The sequence below is a fragment of the Mirounga leonina genome, unplaced genomic scaffold (genome assembly GCF_011800145.1).
Source record: "Mirounga leonina isolate KUSES-001 unplaced genomic scaffold, KU_Mleo_1.0 Mir_128, whole genome shotgun sequence".
Classification (NCBI taxonomy): Eukaryota; Metazoa; Chordata; class Mammalia; order Carnivora; family Phocidae; genus Mirounga; species Mirounga leonina.
Window position 1 is genome coordinate 4,532,989 of NW_023270320.1, and position 16,914 is coordinate 4,549,902.

The window sequence follows — 16,914 nt, forward strand, 5'->3', positions numbered from 1 at the left end:
ATCTCATTTTAGCCTTTTTTATTTCAACTTGATTAGATTTAGTTCTTTTATTTCTCCAGAAAGGGATTCTCTAGTGTCTTCTATGCTTTTTTCAAGCCCAGCTAACATCTTTACTATAATTGTTATTCTGAACTCTTGTTCCAAAATCTTAATTATACCCACACTGATTAGGTCCCTGTCAGTCAGTACTGCCTCTTGTTCTCTTTTTTGATGTGAATTTTTCCTTCTTGTCATTCTGCCCAGAGAAGAATAGATGAATGGGAGAACAAAATACTAAAATGGCAACAACGACTCCAGAGAAATGTACACTAAACAAACCAGAAGAGACCTGAAACTGAAAAATAAAATTAAAAGAATATAATCAGACAGGTGAACAGAACAGAACAATACATTGGATCCTGTGTTATTTTGGTCTGTTTGTTAGAACACTAGATCCCAAAATTGTAAATAAAGAAAAACTTATATCAGTACAAAGATAAAATTATATACAATGAAAGGATAGAATGTAACTGTAAAAATGAACATTAAAAGACAAAAAAAAAAAAAGAGAGAGAGAGAGAAGGAAAACAGACAGGTGAACAGAACAAAACAATACACTATATCCTGAGTGTATTTTGGTCTGTTTTTTAGAAGAAACTACATCTCAAAATGGTAAAGAAAGAAAAACTTATATATGCACACAAATAAAATTAAATACAATGAAAGGATAGAATGTAATTGTGTAATTGTAAAAGTGAAAATTAAAAATAGCCTTAGAAAAGAGTTGATAAAATAAGAAATTGGTTGAAAAAGGAAAGAGAAAAAAATTAAAATTGAAAGATTAAAGAATCATGGGGAAAAAGCCATGAATTCTAGACACAATTTCTCTTTGGCACTGGAGTTTTATAGTTATTTGTGATCAGTAAACTTGGTCTTAGCTAGATGTTCTTCCTGATCTTCTGGGGGAAGGGGTCTGTTGCTCTGATTCTCACATGTCTTTGCCCCTGGTGGAACTGCACCACGCTTCCCAGGGGGCTAGGCTAAATAAGTGACTCCGGGTTGCTCTAGGTGGCTTTTGTTCCCTGAAGCCTTTCAGTGCCACTATAGAGGATGAGAATGAAAATGGCAGCCTCCCAATCTCCAGTTCCAGAGCTGAAAGCTTACTCCCCCCAGTACTCAGTACCCCCTCAGGGAAAAGCAATCAATCACTCCTGTCTCCTTGGTCTTTGTCTATCCTCCATGCTCACTCAGACACATGATCCTACTTCAAGTCTCCAAACCCTACAGTCTCCTGCAGCAGACACCTGTGCCGCTCCTGGGGGGGTGGTGGTGGTGGGGGGGAGGTGTTTGCCTTGGTCTGCCACTTGCTGGGCCCCTGCTCAGAGAGCAGCAGCCTGATTGTATTGTGGTTTGGGGGGTTATGGCAACCCTGAGCTGAGTGTCCACTCCTGGACTCGTTGATTGCAGCTGGCTTTTCTGCTCAGATGCCTGGGAACTCTGCCACACTCGGGAACGACTGTTCTTTCTTGACCCCAGGGATCCTGAGACCATGCTGTCCCACCTAGGATGCCCTGCTTTGCCACCTTAATGCCTTTCAGACAGGGATATTCCCCACTGGAGAAGATTTCTAAAAGTTCTGATTTTGTGCTCGACGGCTATATCACTTTCTGGTAGCTGGCTGATGGGGGCTCCCTTCCCCTACGGTTTATCTTCCCATATATTGCCTTGGATTCACTTCTCCACAGATCCTACCTTGCAGAAAGTGGTGGCTTCTCTATTTGCAGAGTTGCAGCTATTCTTTTTTCAATCTCCAGTTGAGTTTACAGGTGTTCAGAATGATTTGATAGCTATCTAGCTGAATTCCTGGGACCAGACGAAACTAAGGTCTCCTACACCTCCACCATCTTGGACCTCTTCTCTACCAATTTGGATACCATTTTTTTCTTTTTGTTGTCTGATTGCTGTGGATAGGATTTCTTTGTACTTTAAATCTACTTTTTTGAGGGTTTTTATTATGAATGGATGTTATACTTTGTCAAGTGCTTTTTCTGCATCTATTGAAATGATCATATGGTTCTTACCCTGTCTCTTATTGATGTGATATTGATTTGTGAATATTGAACGACCTTGCATCCCAGGAATAAATTCCATGTGTTTGTGGTGAATGACTTTTTAATATATTGTTGAATTTGGACTGCTAGTATTTTGTTGATGATTTTTGCCTCTATGTTCATCAGATATATTGTCTTGTAATTCTCTTTTCTTTCCTTTTTTTTTTTGGTGTCCTGATCTGGCTTTGATATCAGGTGATTATGGTCTCATAGAATGGATTAGGAAATTTTCCTTCTTTCTATTTTTTGGAATAGTTTGAGAAGAATAGGTATTAACTCTTCTTTACATGTTTTGTAGCATTCTCCTGTGAAGTCACCTGGTCCTGGACTCTTGTTTGTTGGGAACTTTTTTTTGATTACTGATTCAATTTCATTTTGTTAGTAATAGATCTTTTCAATTTTTTTGTTTCTTCCTGCCTCAGTTTTGGTAGGTTATATGTTTCTAAGAATTTATTCATTCTTTCTAGGTTGTCTAATTTGTTGGCATGTAATTTTTCATAATATTCTCTTATAATTCTTTGTGTATCTGTAATGTTGTTTGTTATTTCTCCTCTTTCATTTCTGATTTTTTGGGGGGTCCTCTCTCTCTCTTTCTTTCTTTCTTTTTTTTTTTTTAGTCTGGCTAGAGATTTATCAATTTTGTTGATATTTTCAAAGAACCAGCTCTTGATTTTATTGATCTGTTTTACTGTTCCTTTAGTTTCTATATAACTTATTTCTGCTCTAATCTTTATTATTTCCTTCCTTATGCTGGTTTTGGGTTTTGTATGTTGTTCTTTTTGTAGCTCCTTTAGGTACAAGGTTAGGCTGTTTATTTGAGATTTTTCTTGCTTCTTGAGGTAGGCCTGCATTGCTATAAACTTCCCTCTTAGAACTGCTTTTTTTTTTCTGCATCCCAGAGGTTTTGGTCTACTGTGTTTTCATTTTTATTTGTTTCCATGTTCTTTTTGATGTCATTTTTTAATTTCTTGGTTGACCCATTTATTGTTTAGTAGTATGTTATTTAACTTCCATGTATTTATGCTTTCTCCAGATTTTTTTTCTTGTGGTTGATTTCTAGTTTCATAGCACTGCAGTCAAAAGAGATTCATAGTATGACTTCGATCTGCTTGAATTTGTTGAGGCTTGTTTTGTGGGCTACTAGGTGATCTATTCTGGAAAATGTCCCATGTGCCCTTGAAAAGAATGTGTACTCTGCTCTTTTAGGGTGGAACGTTCTGAATATATCTGTTAAATCCAGTGTGTCATTCAAAGCCACTATTTCCTTGTTGTATTTCTGTTTGGATGATCTGTCCATTGACGTAAGTGGGGTGTTAAATTCCCCTATTGTTATTGTATTACTATCAATTATTTTCAGTTACTATTTCTTCAAAAAATTTCTGCTCCCTTTTCTCTCTCTTCTTCTAGGATCCCCATAATGCAAATATTTTATGCTTGATGCAGTCACTAAGTTCCCTAAGACTATGCTCAATTTGCATAATTATTTTTATTCTCATTTGCTCAGCTTGATTACTTTCCAGTACTCTGCCTTCCAGGTTATTAATTCTTTCCTCTGCTTCATCTAGCCTGTTATTTTTTCTATTTTTTCTATTTTTAATTTCATTTATTGTGTTCTCCATCTCTGGTTCTTTTTTATCTTTTTCTTAAAGAGTCTCACTGATGTCCTCCACTCTTTTCTCAAGTCCAGTGAGTGTCTTTATGATTACTACTTTAAATTCTCTATCAGTCATATTACTTATATCTGTTTTGGTGAGGTCTCTTACTGTGGTTTGGTCTTGTTCTTTCATTTGGGGTACATTCCTCTGTCTCCTCATTTTTTCTCCTTGTTAGGAAAGTCAGCCATTTCTCTTGCTATTGAAAGTAATGGCATTATGAAGACATGCTCCTTTAGTACCCTGCAGTACAGTGTTCCTGTTCCCCAGGACCTGAGGCTTCAGTGAGTGTCTCCTATGTGTGTTGCCTGAACCTTGTCTCTTTTTCCTTCAATAAAGTTGTCTGCAGAGGCTCTCTTTGCCTGTTGTGCACAGTGTTTTGTCCATGGCTGGGTGCAGCACATTTTAACAAAGTGTGTGCTGGTCTTCTTGTGAAATGAGACCTGCTGCCACCATCACTGCAGGAACTGAGGTCCCATAAAACTCGTTGGTCTGTTGACTGGGTGTTGGTGGGTTTTTCACTGGTCTTCTGAGGGTGGGTGGGGGCCATGGCACTGGGATTGAGGCAAGCATGACTAGGGAGGGCCAGTCCACTGAAGCACAGAGGGTGGGGCTTGGTGTAAGAAAGTTAGGTATCAACTTTCTTTGCACCATGCTGTTTCCTGCAGGTGGCCCTGTGTTTATACTGGGGGTTTGGGGAGGAAAATGGAACCTGACAGCTTCTTTGTTCCTGGAGACATTTCTCCATGATCCTTGCTTCTCTGAATGATGCTCTGGGATGAGTAAATCCCTCTCCCTCTTGTCTGCCCCTGGTATTTTTCAAACTGCTGCTTCCATGCTATATCTCTGCTGGCTGTTTGTCCTGCTGTCTAAGAGTGGGGACTCAGCTTCCTAATGCCCTCTGGGTTCAACCAGAGCCTAGCTGCTGATTTTTAAAATTCCAGGCTTTAAGTCCCACTGGTTCTAAGAATTCATAAAATTTGGCTCCTCTTGCTTTTAAAGCCAAATATTATGGGGATTTTTCTTTCCTGTGTGGGCTTCTCAGGGTTCATTTTTAAACTACATTTTCCTAAAGTTAGTAATCTACCCTGTGGTCATGATAAAAGGTATTGCTTGTGTAAATCCAAATTTGAAAATAAAATTGCAAATCAAAACAACTTTGAACTACATCAAGAGGTAGATCTAATAATTATAAGACAAAAAGAATAAGATATTAGTCAAAGTTCAGGTAATTGGTGGGAAAGGAGTAGAATATTAGAATTGCAGGTAAGAGAGTAAATGATTGTTTGATTTCTTAATAATTTCTGCACTATGATAGCAATTTTACTATTCTCAAGTGGATAGTTTTTAGTGTTTCTTCTTCTTGTATAGCCAGTAGATGACACCAAAAATTTTATTGTAGCTGACACTGACTGGGCATTGCTGTCGTCTAGATGTCTCTATATTAATTTACCATACTTTCAGTTTTTAATATTTTTAAAGATGAGTAATTGGAACTTTATTTATATTTTCAGTTGCAAAAGGTTCTACTCTCTTGTGTACACAAGAAGTGAATATGCATGATGATGATTTTGGAAACTGCAGAAGAAATTTTTGTAATTTTAGGTGTGTATTTAGAAAATTATACCTTTTTCAGTTGTGTTTGTGTGTTTGTACTACAAAGAGTTGTTTAATACAAATGAGAAATGAATGCATTATATACAGATAAATATTTATGTTGCATTTCCTAAGATTGTTTTGTTTTGAATAGCTTTGGTGCTATGATCTGTAATGTATTCAATTATCCTCATATTTTGAACTGTTATTTCCCTTATATTTTTCTCCTTAAGTGACATTTAGATAATTTTTTCTGCCTTATTACCAGGGATATCCTTTGTGGAAAGATAGTTTGTCACTGGACCCATTTAGAAATAATACCATTTAAAAAATTTGATATTCAGTATACTTACATGGAAGGCCATCTGTGTGTCTCTGCATATTTAAGAATACCAACAGCACATGTAACAGAAGATTATACCTATACATCAAATGGCACTATGTGTGGTCCAAATATGGTAAATAACATTTTGACTTGATTATATATGTGGTGTGTGGGTGTCTGTGTGTGTGTATGTGCACATGCACACATATGGGAAACAGAGAAGACCTTAACATTTGTTTTTATAATTAATATTACAAATTTTGGTTACTACATCAAGATCTTAGGATTTAAAGTTCAGAATTTCTGTTGGTCAAATGAACACTTGCTTCACTATCATTTTGTTTATTATGAATTTTGCTATAGATATTTAAACCATTGTTTTCTCATACTTGAGAATATTAGCCTCTTCATTAGGCTAGGATCTGGTCTGCAGAAATTTATAGAAACAACAAAAAAGAATCAAGTGATATAGCAAAAAAGTAGGTGAAAACAATCTGAATAATAAGAATAACAAAGAAAACAAAAATAGCCAAGTATTTGGTCCTGCAATAACTGACAAGGAAGAATTAATTTGGTTGTAATGAAAGTAAAACAGCTATTTGCTCATTAGTCAACTCCTCTAATTTTTCTTCCAAAAGCATAATAAATACTTGTTAAAAATTTGGCCCTCCCACAAGACACAATAATAAAATGGAGTTTAAGCTTTATTTCTTTTTCTTTTCCTTAAATAGCTTAAGAAACAAAATAAAGGATCTTTAAACTATGACCATTGAAAAATTAGTTGACCAATGTAAAACACTACTCAAGTATCTCCTGTTTAAATTTAGATAATTTACATTGAGATACAATATTTTAAGAAATGAAAAATAGAGGAAAATGGAAATGAATAGTAAATTTATTTCAAAATGGGAAAAAGTATTCTTGCATAAAAATAATGAAATAATCACAAAAGAAGACATAGTGCTACCTTATAAAGTGATATGTTACCCCTTTAAGGATTATTTCAGACAAACTGAAAAAATGTTTACTATAAATGTGAAAGATTAAACATGTAAATTTATCAGCTAATTTTATCATTCATTAATTAGAAAAAAAAGCCCTCAGGGCACCTGGGTGGCTCAGTTGGTTAAGTGACTGCCTTCAGCTCAGGTCATGATCCCAGGGTCCTGGGATCAAGCCCCATATCAGGCTCCCTGCTCAGTAGGGAACCTCTCAATCTTGTGCTCTCTATCTCAAATAAATAAATAAAACCTTTAAAAAAAAAAAAAGAAAAAAAGCACCCAAATGGTATATATGTGGTATAACACAAAAAAACAATTTGATTTTTATCCCTGATTTCTGGCACAGAGCTCCTAAACCCCTTGAAATTTCCTGAGTAAGAGGAATGGTTTTTTGTTGTTGTTGTTATTCATAAAGAACCTCTTCCAATCAAACTACATTTATGTTAATGAAGTGACATGATAAGGCCTCTAGATAACTTTATAATGGAGCTGATCCCTAGTAAGACCAAGTGATTTAAGAGTTGTAACTGTCAGCCTCATCATAAGCTTCAGGAAGGGAAGTAGTGTGGCTAGAGATTGAACACTATAAAACTTTTGAACAATGAGATTTAGTGTGCTTCTAGGTTGGTGAAATAAATACAGACTACATGCATATCCAGTTACTGTTTTTGTCTAATCAAATAGGAGTTGAAAATAATAACTGATGATGAGAAGCATAACTTATTATCATCCTAAAACAAATATAAATTAACACATACTTTCTGGAAAGTGATTTAGAAATGTGTATGGAGTCAAATATATTGTTACACATTTTTATTGATTTTTAAAAAAATATTTGTTACTACTTTTAATTGACATATAATTGAAATATAGCATTACCTTAGTTTCAGGTGTACAACATAGTGATTCAATATTTGCATATATTGTGAAATAATGACTGCAAGAAATCTAGTTAACATCCATTACTATACATAGTTACAAAATTTTTTTTATTATTTCGAGAACGTTCAAGTTTTAATGTCTCAGCAAGTTTCAAATATGCAAGAGTGTCATTAACTGTAGTCACCATATTATACTGTAATTCCCATTACTTATTTATTTTATAACTGAAACTTTGCAGTTTTTGACCCCATTCACCCATTTTATCCACTCCCCCAGTCCCCCACCATTGGCACTTACCAATCTGTTCTCTGCATCTATGAGCTTGGATTTTGTTATTGTTTAAATTAGACATACAATTAAGATCACACAGTATTTGTCTTTCTCTGCCTGACTTATTTCAATCAACTAGTGTTGTCAAGGTCCATTCATGTCACAAATGGCAAGATTTAATTCTTTTTTATGGATAAGTAATATTCCATTTTGTATATTTGCTGAATTCACTTTACCCATTCATTCATCAGTGGACACTTGGGTTGCTTACATATATTGGCTACTGTAAATAATGCTGCAATGAATATGAAGGTGCATATATATTTTTCAGTTACGTGTTTTCATTTATTTTGGATAAATACCCAGAAGTAGAATTGCTGTATCATGTGATGTTTCTATTTTTAATTTTTGTAAGAACCTCCATACTCTTCTACCTATTCTATCATACTATTTTCTGATTTACATTTCTACCAATAGTGCACAAGGGTTCCCTTTTCTCTACATCTTCACAAACATTTGTTATTGCTTTTTGTCATGATAAAGGCTATTCTAAGATCCTAGAATAGAAGAAAGAATTTAAGGATGGAAAAGTATTTCAGGGAATAGTGCTTGGAATGTTTCCAAATTTGGCAAAAGGCATAAATACACAGATGCAAAAAGCAAAGAACATCATATAGGATGAACCCAGTGAAATCCACAGCAGAATACAGCATAATGAAATTTGTGAAAATTAAAGACAAAGAAAAAGAATCTTAGTAGTGAGAGTGAAATAACATGTACAAGAAAAATACAGTTATAATGATAACAATTAAAATAAAACATACATATGCCACAGAAGATTGCCATGCTGGTTTGTCCCACTTCTGTGTATGACCACTAAAACCTTTACAGATCACTCATCTCTCCAGCAGTGAATTTCTGCCTCAGAAATTGTGATCATTAACCTATGCCCAACTGGCCAATGTCCTCATGGAGGGAAAACAAAGAAAGGAGTGAAGGAGGAAGGAAACTGAAGGGAGGGGAAGGGAAGGAAAATGGAAGGAAGGAAGGAAGGAAGGAAGGAAGGAAGGAAGGAAGGAAGGAGGGAAGGAAAGAAAGAAAGAAGGAAAGAAGGAAAGAAGAAGGAAGGAAGGAAGGAAGGCAAGCCAACTTTTCCTACTTGGTTCTGTAGGAGCTTTCAGCTGGCCTGACTTTTTACTCCCACAACATTTTTAATTAAAAACAAACAAACAAACAAACAAACAAACAAACTGGAGCAGAATTTAGTGATTCATCAGTTATATATAACACCCAGTGCTCTACTCCAGAAATCAATATCACACTGTATGTTAACTACCTAAAATTAAAAACAAACAAAAAACCCCCAACTAATTTGCAGCCTTCTCCATTTAACAGGGGTTTGTCACATGACAGTCTTCATTAGGGAACTGGCTTTTAGGCCATGGTACTTCCAGTAGTTTAATTGGATAGCGACTCTTCTGGAGGACAGACCACTTGAAAAGCCCAAATTCTATAGTCATCCTTAATTCAATTGTTTTAGGGAACAAAATACCTTTAGAAATTTTCTCCATTGGGATAAAAGTGTTGTGTTGACTGCATTTTGTAATTGAGAGAAAGGAGAGGTGAGTAGTGAATATGAGAGCTAACTACTTCTGTAGTTTTGTGGACACTTCCATGGATAATTCCACATTTTAGCCCCCCTGCCCAACCTGCCCTTTTGGTTCTTCTTCCTCTGCTTTTCCTTACTACTCTGAGGCTGAAGATCCTCCAGAGCATTGTGAGGCTGATGCACCAGTCTCTCTCCTTTACCATTGAATTTGATATACTTGCTTCCTCACTTCATTTTATCCATCAGTGACCTTCATTTTATTTTGAAATCCCAGGAAGTTCTTAAATCGCTCATCTTCTAATTGCCTTGTTCTGATTTTCCTTTATTCACATTAATTAGGAAAAGGGGAGCAATTGTGAGTGCCATGCCTGTGAATTTGAATTGGAATTATTCTGTGGTTATTTAAAAAATTCATCAGATATACTTTATTTTCATTGTTATTCTACATTGTTCAGTTGATTTCAGAGTGGTTGGAAAGGAAAGATGTCTTTACTTTATTCTCATTAGCTGTGGGTCCTTTGTAAAAATTATCTTGATAAGAAGAGAAAGAGAGAGAGAGGGGAGACTTTATATCTTATTTATTAACATGAATAAAAATATGTCTCATTAATCATAACAAAATTTTAAATAAAACACATGTACTTAATACTGTAATATACTGAGCCAAAAGTATACTGTATAGCGATAAGCATTATTCCAACAAGGCAAGTTTGCTTAGTATTGGATGTGATAGAAAGCTTTTATGATTTTTTTTTATTTTTAAGACTTAGAACAGGAGAATAGTTTATCAGATTGGTTTCTAGCTCATTTAGATAAGGTAGGGAAGATAAACACATCTCAGCACATTCATTTCAAACTTGAAAAAAGGGACATTTAACTGTCCAAAATTAGATAAGCTAATCAATGAGTAAATAAATAAAATTAACTGCCTTTTTCTTACTCATACTTGGGACTATAAAAAAATATGCTTACATGATCCAGGCATTTCTCTTTAGGAAATATGTATTTACTTATATTGTTTCTTTTTTTTTTTTTTTTTTTTTGAACCATGATGTGCTGCTTCTGGGACACTATTTTTGTCTGTTGTTCAAAGAAGAAAGTCTTGTAGATTAGTTTATATTCAAAACATCATCCCAACCATTGCCCAGGGCTAAGTACTTTTATGGTGTTCCTTACTTTTCCTGTCATTACAAAAGAGCCAGCTACAAATTGATCTGTTTACTTGAAAGAAACTGTATCAGAAACATGGGTCTTAACTTTTCCTGAATTATTTTTCCCCTAAAGACAACCCAGTGAAATATGACTAGTTTATTATTGCCTCAATGACAATGTTTAAGGAGAACTAGAATGAAGATGGTTTTGTGGACAGGTAATGCTGATTTGTCCAACATTTTGTTATTCTTCCTGGCTTCATCAGAGCACTTGTAGTTAATGAACAAGCTGATATTCTTTCCTTTATGATGATTGGTTAATGGTGATAGAAAATAATGATTTTTAGGACTATTCATCATATAGTGAATATTCTATCAGATAACTTGAGAAAAGCCAACAGATAATTTTTACAGGCTCCCCTGAAGATATTCAAATTAAATTAAATTTAACATAGAGCTTACATAGAAATCAAGTCAAATAAATAATAATTAAATGATATCTTGTATGTAGTGAGGATTTACTATGTGCCAGGCACTGCTTTTATTCCTTTATGCCTAACAAATGATTTCATCCTCATAACCTACACTTTTTTAAAATTTGGGTATAATTGCTATTCCAAATTCAAAGATGGGTAAAAGGAGGTATGGGGAGATTAAATAACATGCTTTAGTGTAAATATGAAAGGTAAGAGATATTGCCATTAAAGCTGGAAAAATATAAAAATATTAAAAAATGACAAGAACACTCTTATTTAGCATTGATCAATATGTGGTTCTGTGACAAAAGGAGTTCTTGCACTGAATTTTGGGTCTTGATAACTTGTGCATGAATTTAAAAGAGTAGATTTATTATCATCAAATATAAAATGAGGAAAAAATATTTCCTTTCAGCATCTATGAGTATGTATTATAAAGATACATAGAAAGTGCAAAGATAGACCCAAGCTCATTATAAATGGTCAGTACAACTTGGCTATTTTTGTTCTTATACCAATTAGTATCAGTATATCAATAAAATCACAGCTCCGGGTGCCTGGGTGGCTCAGTTGGTTAAGCGACTGCCTTCGGCTCAGGTCATGATCCCAGAGTTCCGGGATTGAGTCCCACATCGGGCTCTCTGCTCGGCGGGGAGTCTGCTTCTCCCTCTAACCCTATCCCCTCTTGTGCTCTCTCTCTCTCTCTCTCAAATAAATAAAATCTTTAAAAAAATAAATAAATAAATCACAGCTCCCTCATAGGAAAGAAATAGTATCTCATTTCAAAATTTTATATTTGGTAAAGTAATAACATGCCATTTGGACCCCCGACTCCCAAGTTCTTCTTTTAGAATGAGTAGATGCCATGAAATCCAGATTCATATTATATATATTTTATATGAAATATAAATATAAAATATATTGTGCATTTAATTTTTGTACCAAGTACAAATGCTCAACTCTTGGCTTTACATTTACAGTTTTTGTTGTTTGTTGTTTTAACATTTTAGTATTGTGACCAGGGACGTTGTTCTTCTAGGAATTCATACGCACAGAGAACAAATTGTGACTCAAACATAAATTGCAGTGGACATGGGGTATGTAATGGTTATTTCATTTCTAAGTATAGCTCTTTTCATTCATGTCAGTAACATTGTCCAAGATAATGAGGTTTAGAATTATTTGATACAGAAATTTCTTTGAAAATTTGCAGTTAAAATAAGGAAAGTAGATTCCATTATTTATATATATATATATGATTTATGTGTTCAGTCACATTGTTATAAGCCTCATGAGCTTTGAACTTTGTACAAAAATGCAATATGAAATAAATTCATTTCTCAATTGAATTTATTAAGGATTACTCATACACATTTAACATACATGTAAATATTGCTTGTGGTTAAGTGTATGTATACTGATAAATATTTGAAAACACAATATATTTATATTACACATATTATAATCTAATATTTTTGTGAGAGCAGACTTTCTTGTTTATTCAGATCTCATTCATCCTTTAGTGGTTTCAATTTATTTCCCTGTATGTCTCCTCCATACTATATTTTTAAAAATCATTCATTGATGGACTTTTGGATAATGTTAACTTTTACTTAACTATTGTTAAGTAGTGGGACAATGGACATTATGGTACAATCACCTTTGCACATTTGTCTGACTTCTTAAATTGTTATGAAATGTGTGAGTGACTACATTTATGTACCATTTAAATTTTTATATATATTATATTGTGTTTAAGGAATATTATACCAGCTTTTGCTCCCACCTATCAGGTATAAAAATATGCATTTCCTCAAATTCTGGCCAGACTAGCATCTCAGTTTTTTTAAATCACTTTTAACATGCTAAATCCATTGCTAATTTATATTTACTTAATAATACAGTTTTTAAGCACAATATATGTGTGGTCATATTTGCCATTTGCATTTTTATTTGTCCATCCATTGTGAAATTATCTACTAGGGAATAGAAATTATGTAAACTCTGTTTTTCTGAACATACATGTAGGCTTTAACTTTGTGGCTGGTGTCTCTTGCCATATCAATGCTTCATATTTTATATAATCATCTAAGAATAAAGTGACCTACCTGCATGTCTGTATCAAAATTTTCTCCCCAATCACTTACATACTCTATTAACCTTTCTTTTCTATTTATTTCCTTTCTTATTTAAATTTAATTTAATTTCTTATTTAATTTTTGCATGAACCTACTTCTAGATCCTCTAGTCTGCTTCTGATCCTTGTTTCAATTCATCCACCAGATCACAACTGGAGATATTTTCCAGCCTTCCTATTTCTAGGAAAATACATTTTGGTATCTATATCTCATTAAGCAAATTTCTCCTTTTGTTTTTTTTTTCCCATTTTTTTGTAAAAGTTTGTTTTTATAACAGCTATTTTTTAACTTAACCTTATTCAAAATAAACTTCAACTCCTACTATTTTATATTTTTTATTGAAATATATTTTTTATTGAAATATTTTTTATTGAAATAACAATGTTACATTAGTTTCAGGTGTAAAATAGTGATTCAACAACCCTGTACATTATGCTATGCTCACCACAAATGTATCTACCATCTGCTATTATAATATCATTGGCTATATTCCCTATGCTGTACTTATCATTCCCATGACTTACTCATTCCATAACTGAAGGCTCCATCTCCCACTCCCCTTCACCCATTTTGCCCCTTCCCACCACTACTTTGCTTTCTGGTAACCACCAGTTTGTTCTCTGTATTTATAGGTCTAATTCTGCTTTTTTGTTTGCATATTCATGTTATTTTCTAGATTCCATATATGATTGATATCATATGGTATTTGTCTTTCTCAGTCTGACTTGCTTCACTTAACACTATACCTTCTAGGTCCATCCATGTTGTCAAAAATGGCAAGATCTCTCTCTCTCTCTCTTTATGGCTAAGTAACATTCCATTTTATATATATACCACATCTTTATCCATTCATCTACTGATAGCCACCTAGGTTGCTTCCATATCTTTGCTAGTGTAAATAGAGCTGCAAGAAACATTGGAGTGCAATATACCTTTTCTAATTAGTGTTTTTGTTTTCACTGGGTAAAGAGTAGTTTTAGAATTACTGGATTGTATATATTTCTATTTTTATTTTTTGAAGGAAACTCCATAATGCTTTTGACAGTGACTGTACCAATTTACATTCCCACCAGAAGTGCACAGTGGTTCCCTTTTCCCCACATCCTCACCAATACTTGTTTTTCTTGTTTTGATACTAGCCATTCTGACTGGTGTGAGGTGATACCTCATTGAGGTTTTGATTTACATTTTCCTGGTGATTAGTATAATTTTTTGGTTCACAATTTTATGCCTTTCTTGAATAAAGCATTTCCGTTGTGTCAAGAAGGTCATATACTGTTATTTAAAAAATATGTGAGACAAAAGAAAATCTCTATGACATTTGAAAGGCATAATTGCAATAAATTGCATGGGAATTTATTGTATTACATTTTATTTAAAAAAATATTTTCCACATTAAGTAAAAACCATCTATAATATATAAATTACAACACTTCAATAATTTACATTAACTGTCAGAGTAATGCATTTAATTTTTATGTTGAACATATAATGTTATTTTTTATTTGGTTTTGATTTCAGGTTTGCAATGATATGCTTAATTGTCACTGTGATGTCGGATATTCTCCTCCACTTTGTAGACCATCACGAACATCACCAGGAGGAAGTATCAATGATGGGTTTTGGAGTAAGGGAAGTTAGTATCTAGATGAGCATGCTTCAAGGAGCTTTCTGCCCTTACAGAAATGGTCTACATCTCCACTGAATATGTGGCTATAGAGCACCTGACATACAGATAGTGCAACTAGGAAACTAAGATTTCCATTTTATTTTACTTTATTTAAATTTAAGTAGCCACTTGTGGCTTGGTGGCAACTATATTAAACAGTACAGCTCTATAGCATACTGCCAGTCAAAATTTTGTATATGCTTTTAATTTCACTCAAGAAGTGAACATTTTAATAGATCTCTCTTAGTTTTAACCCTGGTTACCAAAAACATTTATATATATATATCAGAATTTTCTAGATAGGTATAGTTAAATTATACAATAGGTGATAGTTTTATTATACACTCTGCATATTCCCAGAATGTTAACTATCATGATGTGCTAGTTTGCAACCAAGTTGCATCTTTTAAGTTTCCCTTTTCAAAAGGGAAAAGTAATCAGATCTTCCATATCCATTGTGTATGGATAGTAAATGGTACAAACCATTTTAAAATTTTATTTGGTGAACATTCATAAACAAATATAGCATAGTTGTTTTTTTCTAAACTTCACAATGTATATATCTTAACAGTATAATTTCAATAATGTTTTTACATCATTTGCATTTTTACTTTATATTTTATTTATATATGTTGTAAATCTGACAGTACATTATTATATTTGCCTTAAATAGACAATGGAATTTTAAAGTTTTTTTTTAATATAAATATTTACATTTACTCATCCATTTGTGGCATTTTCTTTTTTTTTTTTTAAGATTTTTTTTATTATTTTATTTATTTATTTGACAGAGAGAGACACAGCGAGAGAGGGAACACAAGCAGGGGGAGCGGGAGAGGGAGAAGCAGGCTCCCCGCCGAGCAGGGAGCCCGATGCGGGACTCGATCCAGGGACTCCAGGATCATGACCTGAGCCGAAGGCAGTCGCTTAACCGACTGAGCCACCCAGGCGCCCCATTTGTGGCATTTTCAAGGACTTTTCAATTCTTCCAGCACATTCAAATTCCATGCAGGCATTTTCTTTCCCTCTGAAAAACTTCCTTTTGTACTTTTTTCTGTTTTACCTTATGATGAGCAATTGTCTCAGCTTTTGTTTTTAAACTGTTTTTTATAAAAATGTCTTAATTTGTGAAGAGTATTTTCACTGGAATTAGAATTCTACATTGAGAATTTTTTCTTTCAGCAGTTCAAAGATGTAATCCAATTGTATCCAAGCTTACATTTTCTGATGAGAATACAGTGTCATTCTTATTATTCTATTCATCCCAATAATATAATGCTTCCTTTATTCTCTGTCTGAGTTTCAGACTTCTTTTATATGTTTTTTATTTTATATGTTTATATTTTATATGTTTATATGATTTTCCACAGTTTCACTACAATTTATCAAGACATGTTTCTCTTTGAATTTATCCTGCTTGGGTTGGCTATGATTCTTGAATATATAGCTTACTGTGTTTTGGGAAATTTTGAAAAACCTCTTAGCTGTTGTCTCTTTTTAAATATTTTTTATTAAACATATTTGCATTTAAAAAATGATATACAGTGACATTCACTCTGTGGTATATATTTCAATGAGTATTGAAACAATGCACATACTCTTGTTCCCACTGCCACAGTCATGATACACAATAGATCTATCACCTCAAAATGTCCCTCTGGCCGCCCCTTTGTATTCATTCCTGACTGCCAATTCCTGGCAACAAATTACCAGTTCTTGTCTATATAGATTTGTCTTTTCCAGAATGTCATATACAGTACATACAAATTTGAGATACATTTCTGTTGCCATGTTTTAATAGGTGCTTTTTTTTTTTTTTTTTTTTTTTTTAAGCTCCAGGCCCAACCTGGGGCTTGAACTGAGAACCCTGAGGTCAAGTCATGTGCTCTACCAACTGAGCCAGCTAGGTGCTGCTAATAGTTCATTCTTTCATTGTTAAGTAGGCTTTTTAAAAATTTTTTTTATTTAAATTTTAGTTAGTTAACATACAGTACAATATTGGTTTCAGGAGCAGAATTCAGTAATTTGGGGCACCTGGGTGGCACAATCAGTTAA

General features: G+C 33.8%; 1 protein-coding gene across 1 annotated transcript in view; it reads left to right on the forward strand.

The window, feature by feature from the left end:
• The window catches only part of LOC118009783 (A disintegrin and metallopeptidase domain 3-like), a 116,520-nt gene extending 101,689 nt beyond the window's left edge, over positions 1 to 14,831 (forward strand). Inside the window, exons 15-18 of the mRNA XM_035003822.1 lie at positions 5,257 to 5,347; positions 5,607 to 5,796; positions 12,063 to 12,149; positions 14,712 to 14,831. Of these exons, the coding sequence (XP_034859713.1) occupies positions 5,257 to 5,347; positions 5,607 to 5,796; positions 12,063 to 12,149; positions 14,712 to 14,831 (488 nt within the window). The remainder of the gene's footprint in view (positions 1 to 5,256; positions 5,348 to 5,606; positions 5,797 to 12,062; positions 12,150 to 14,711) is intronic.
• Positions 14,832 to 16,914: the final 2,083 nt, after the last annotated feature.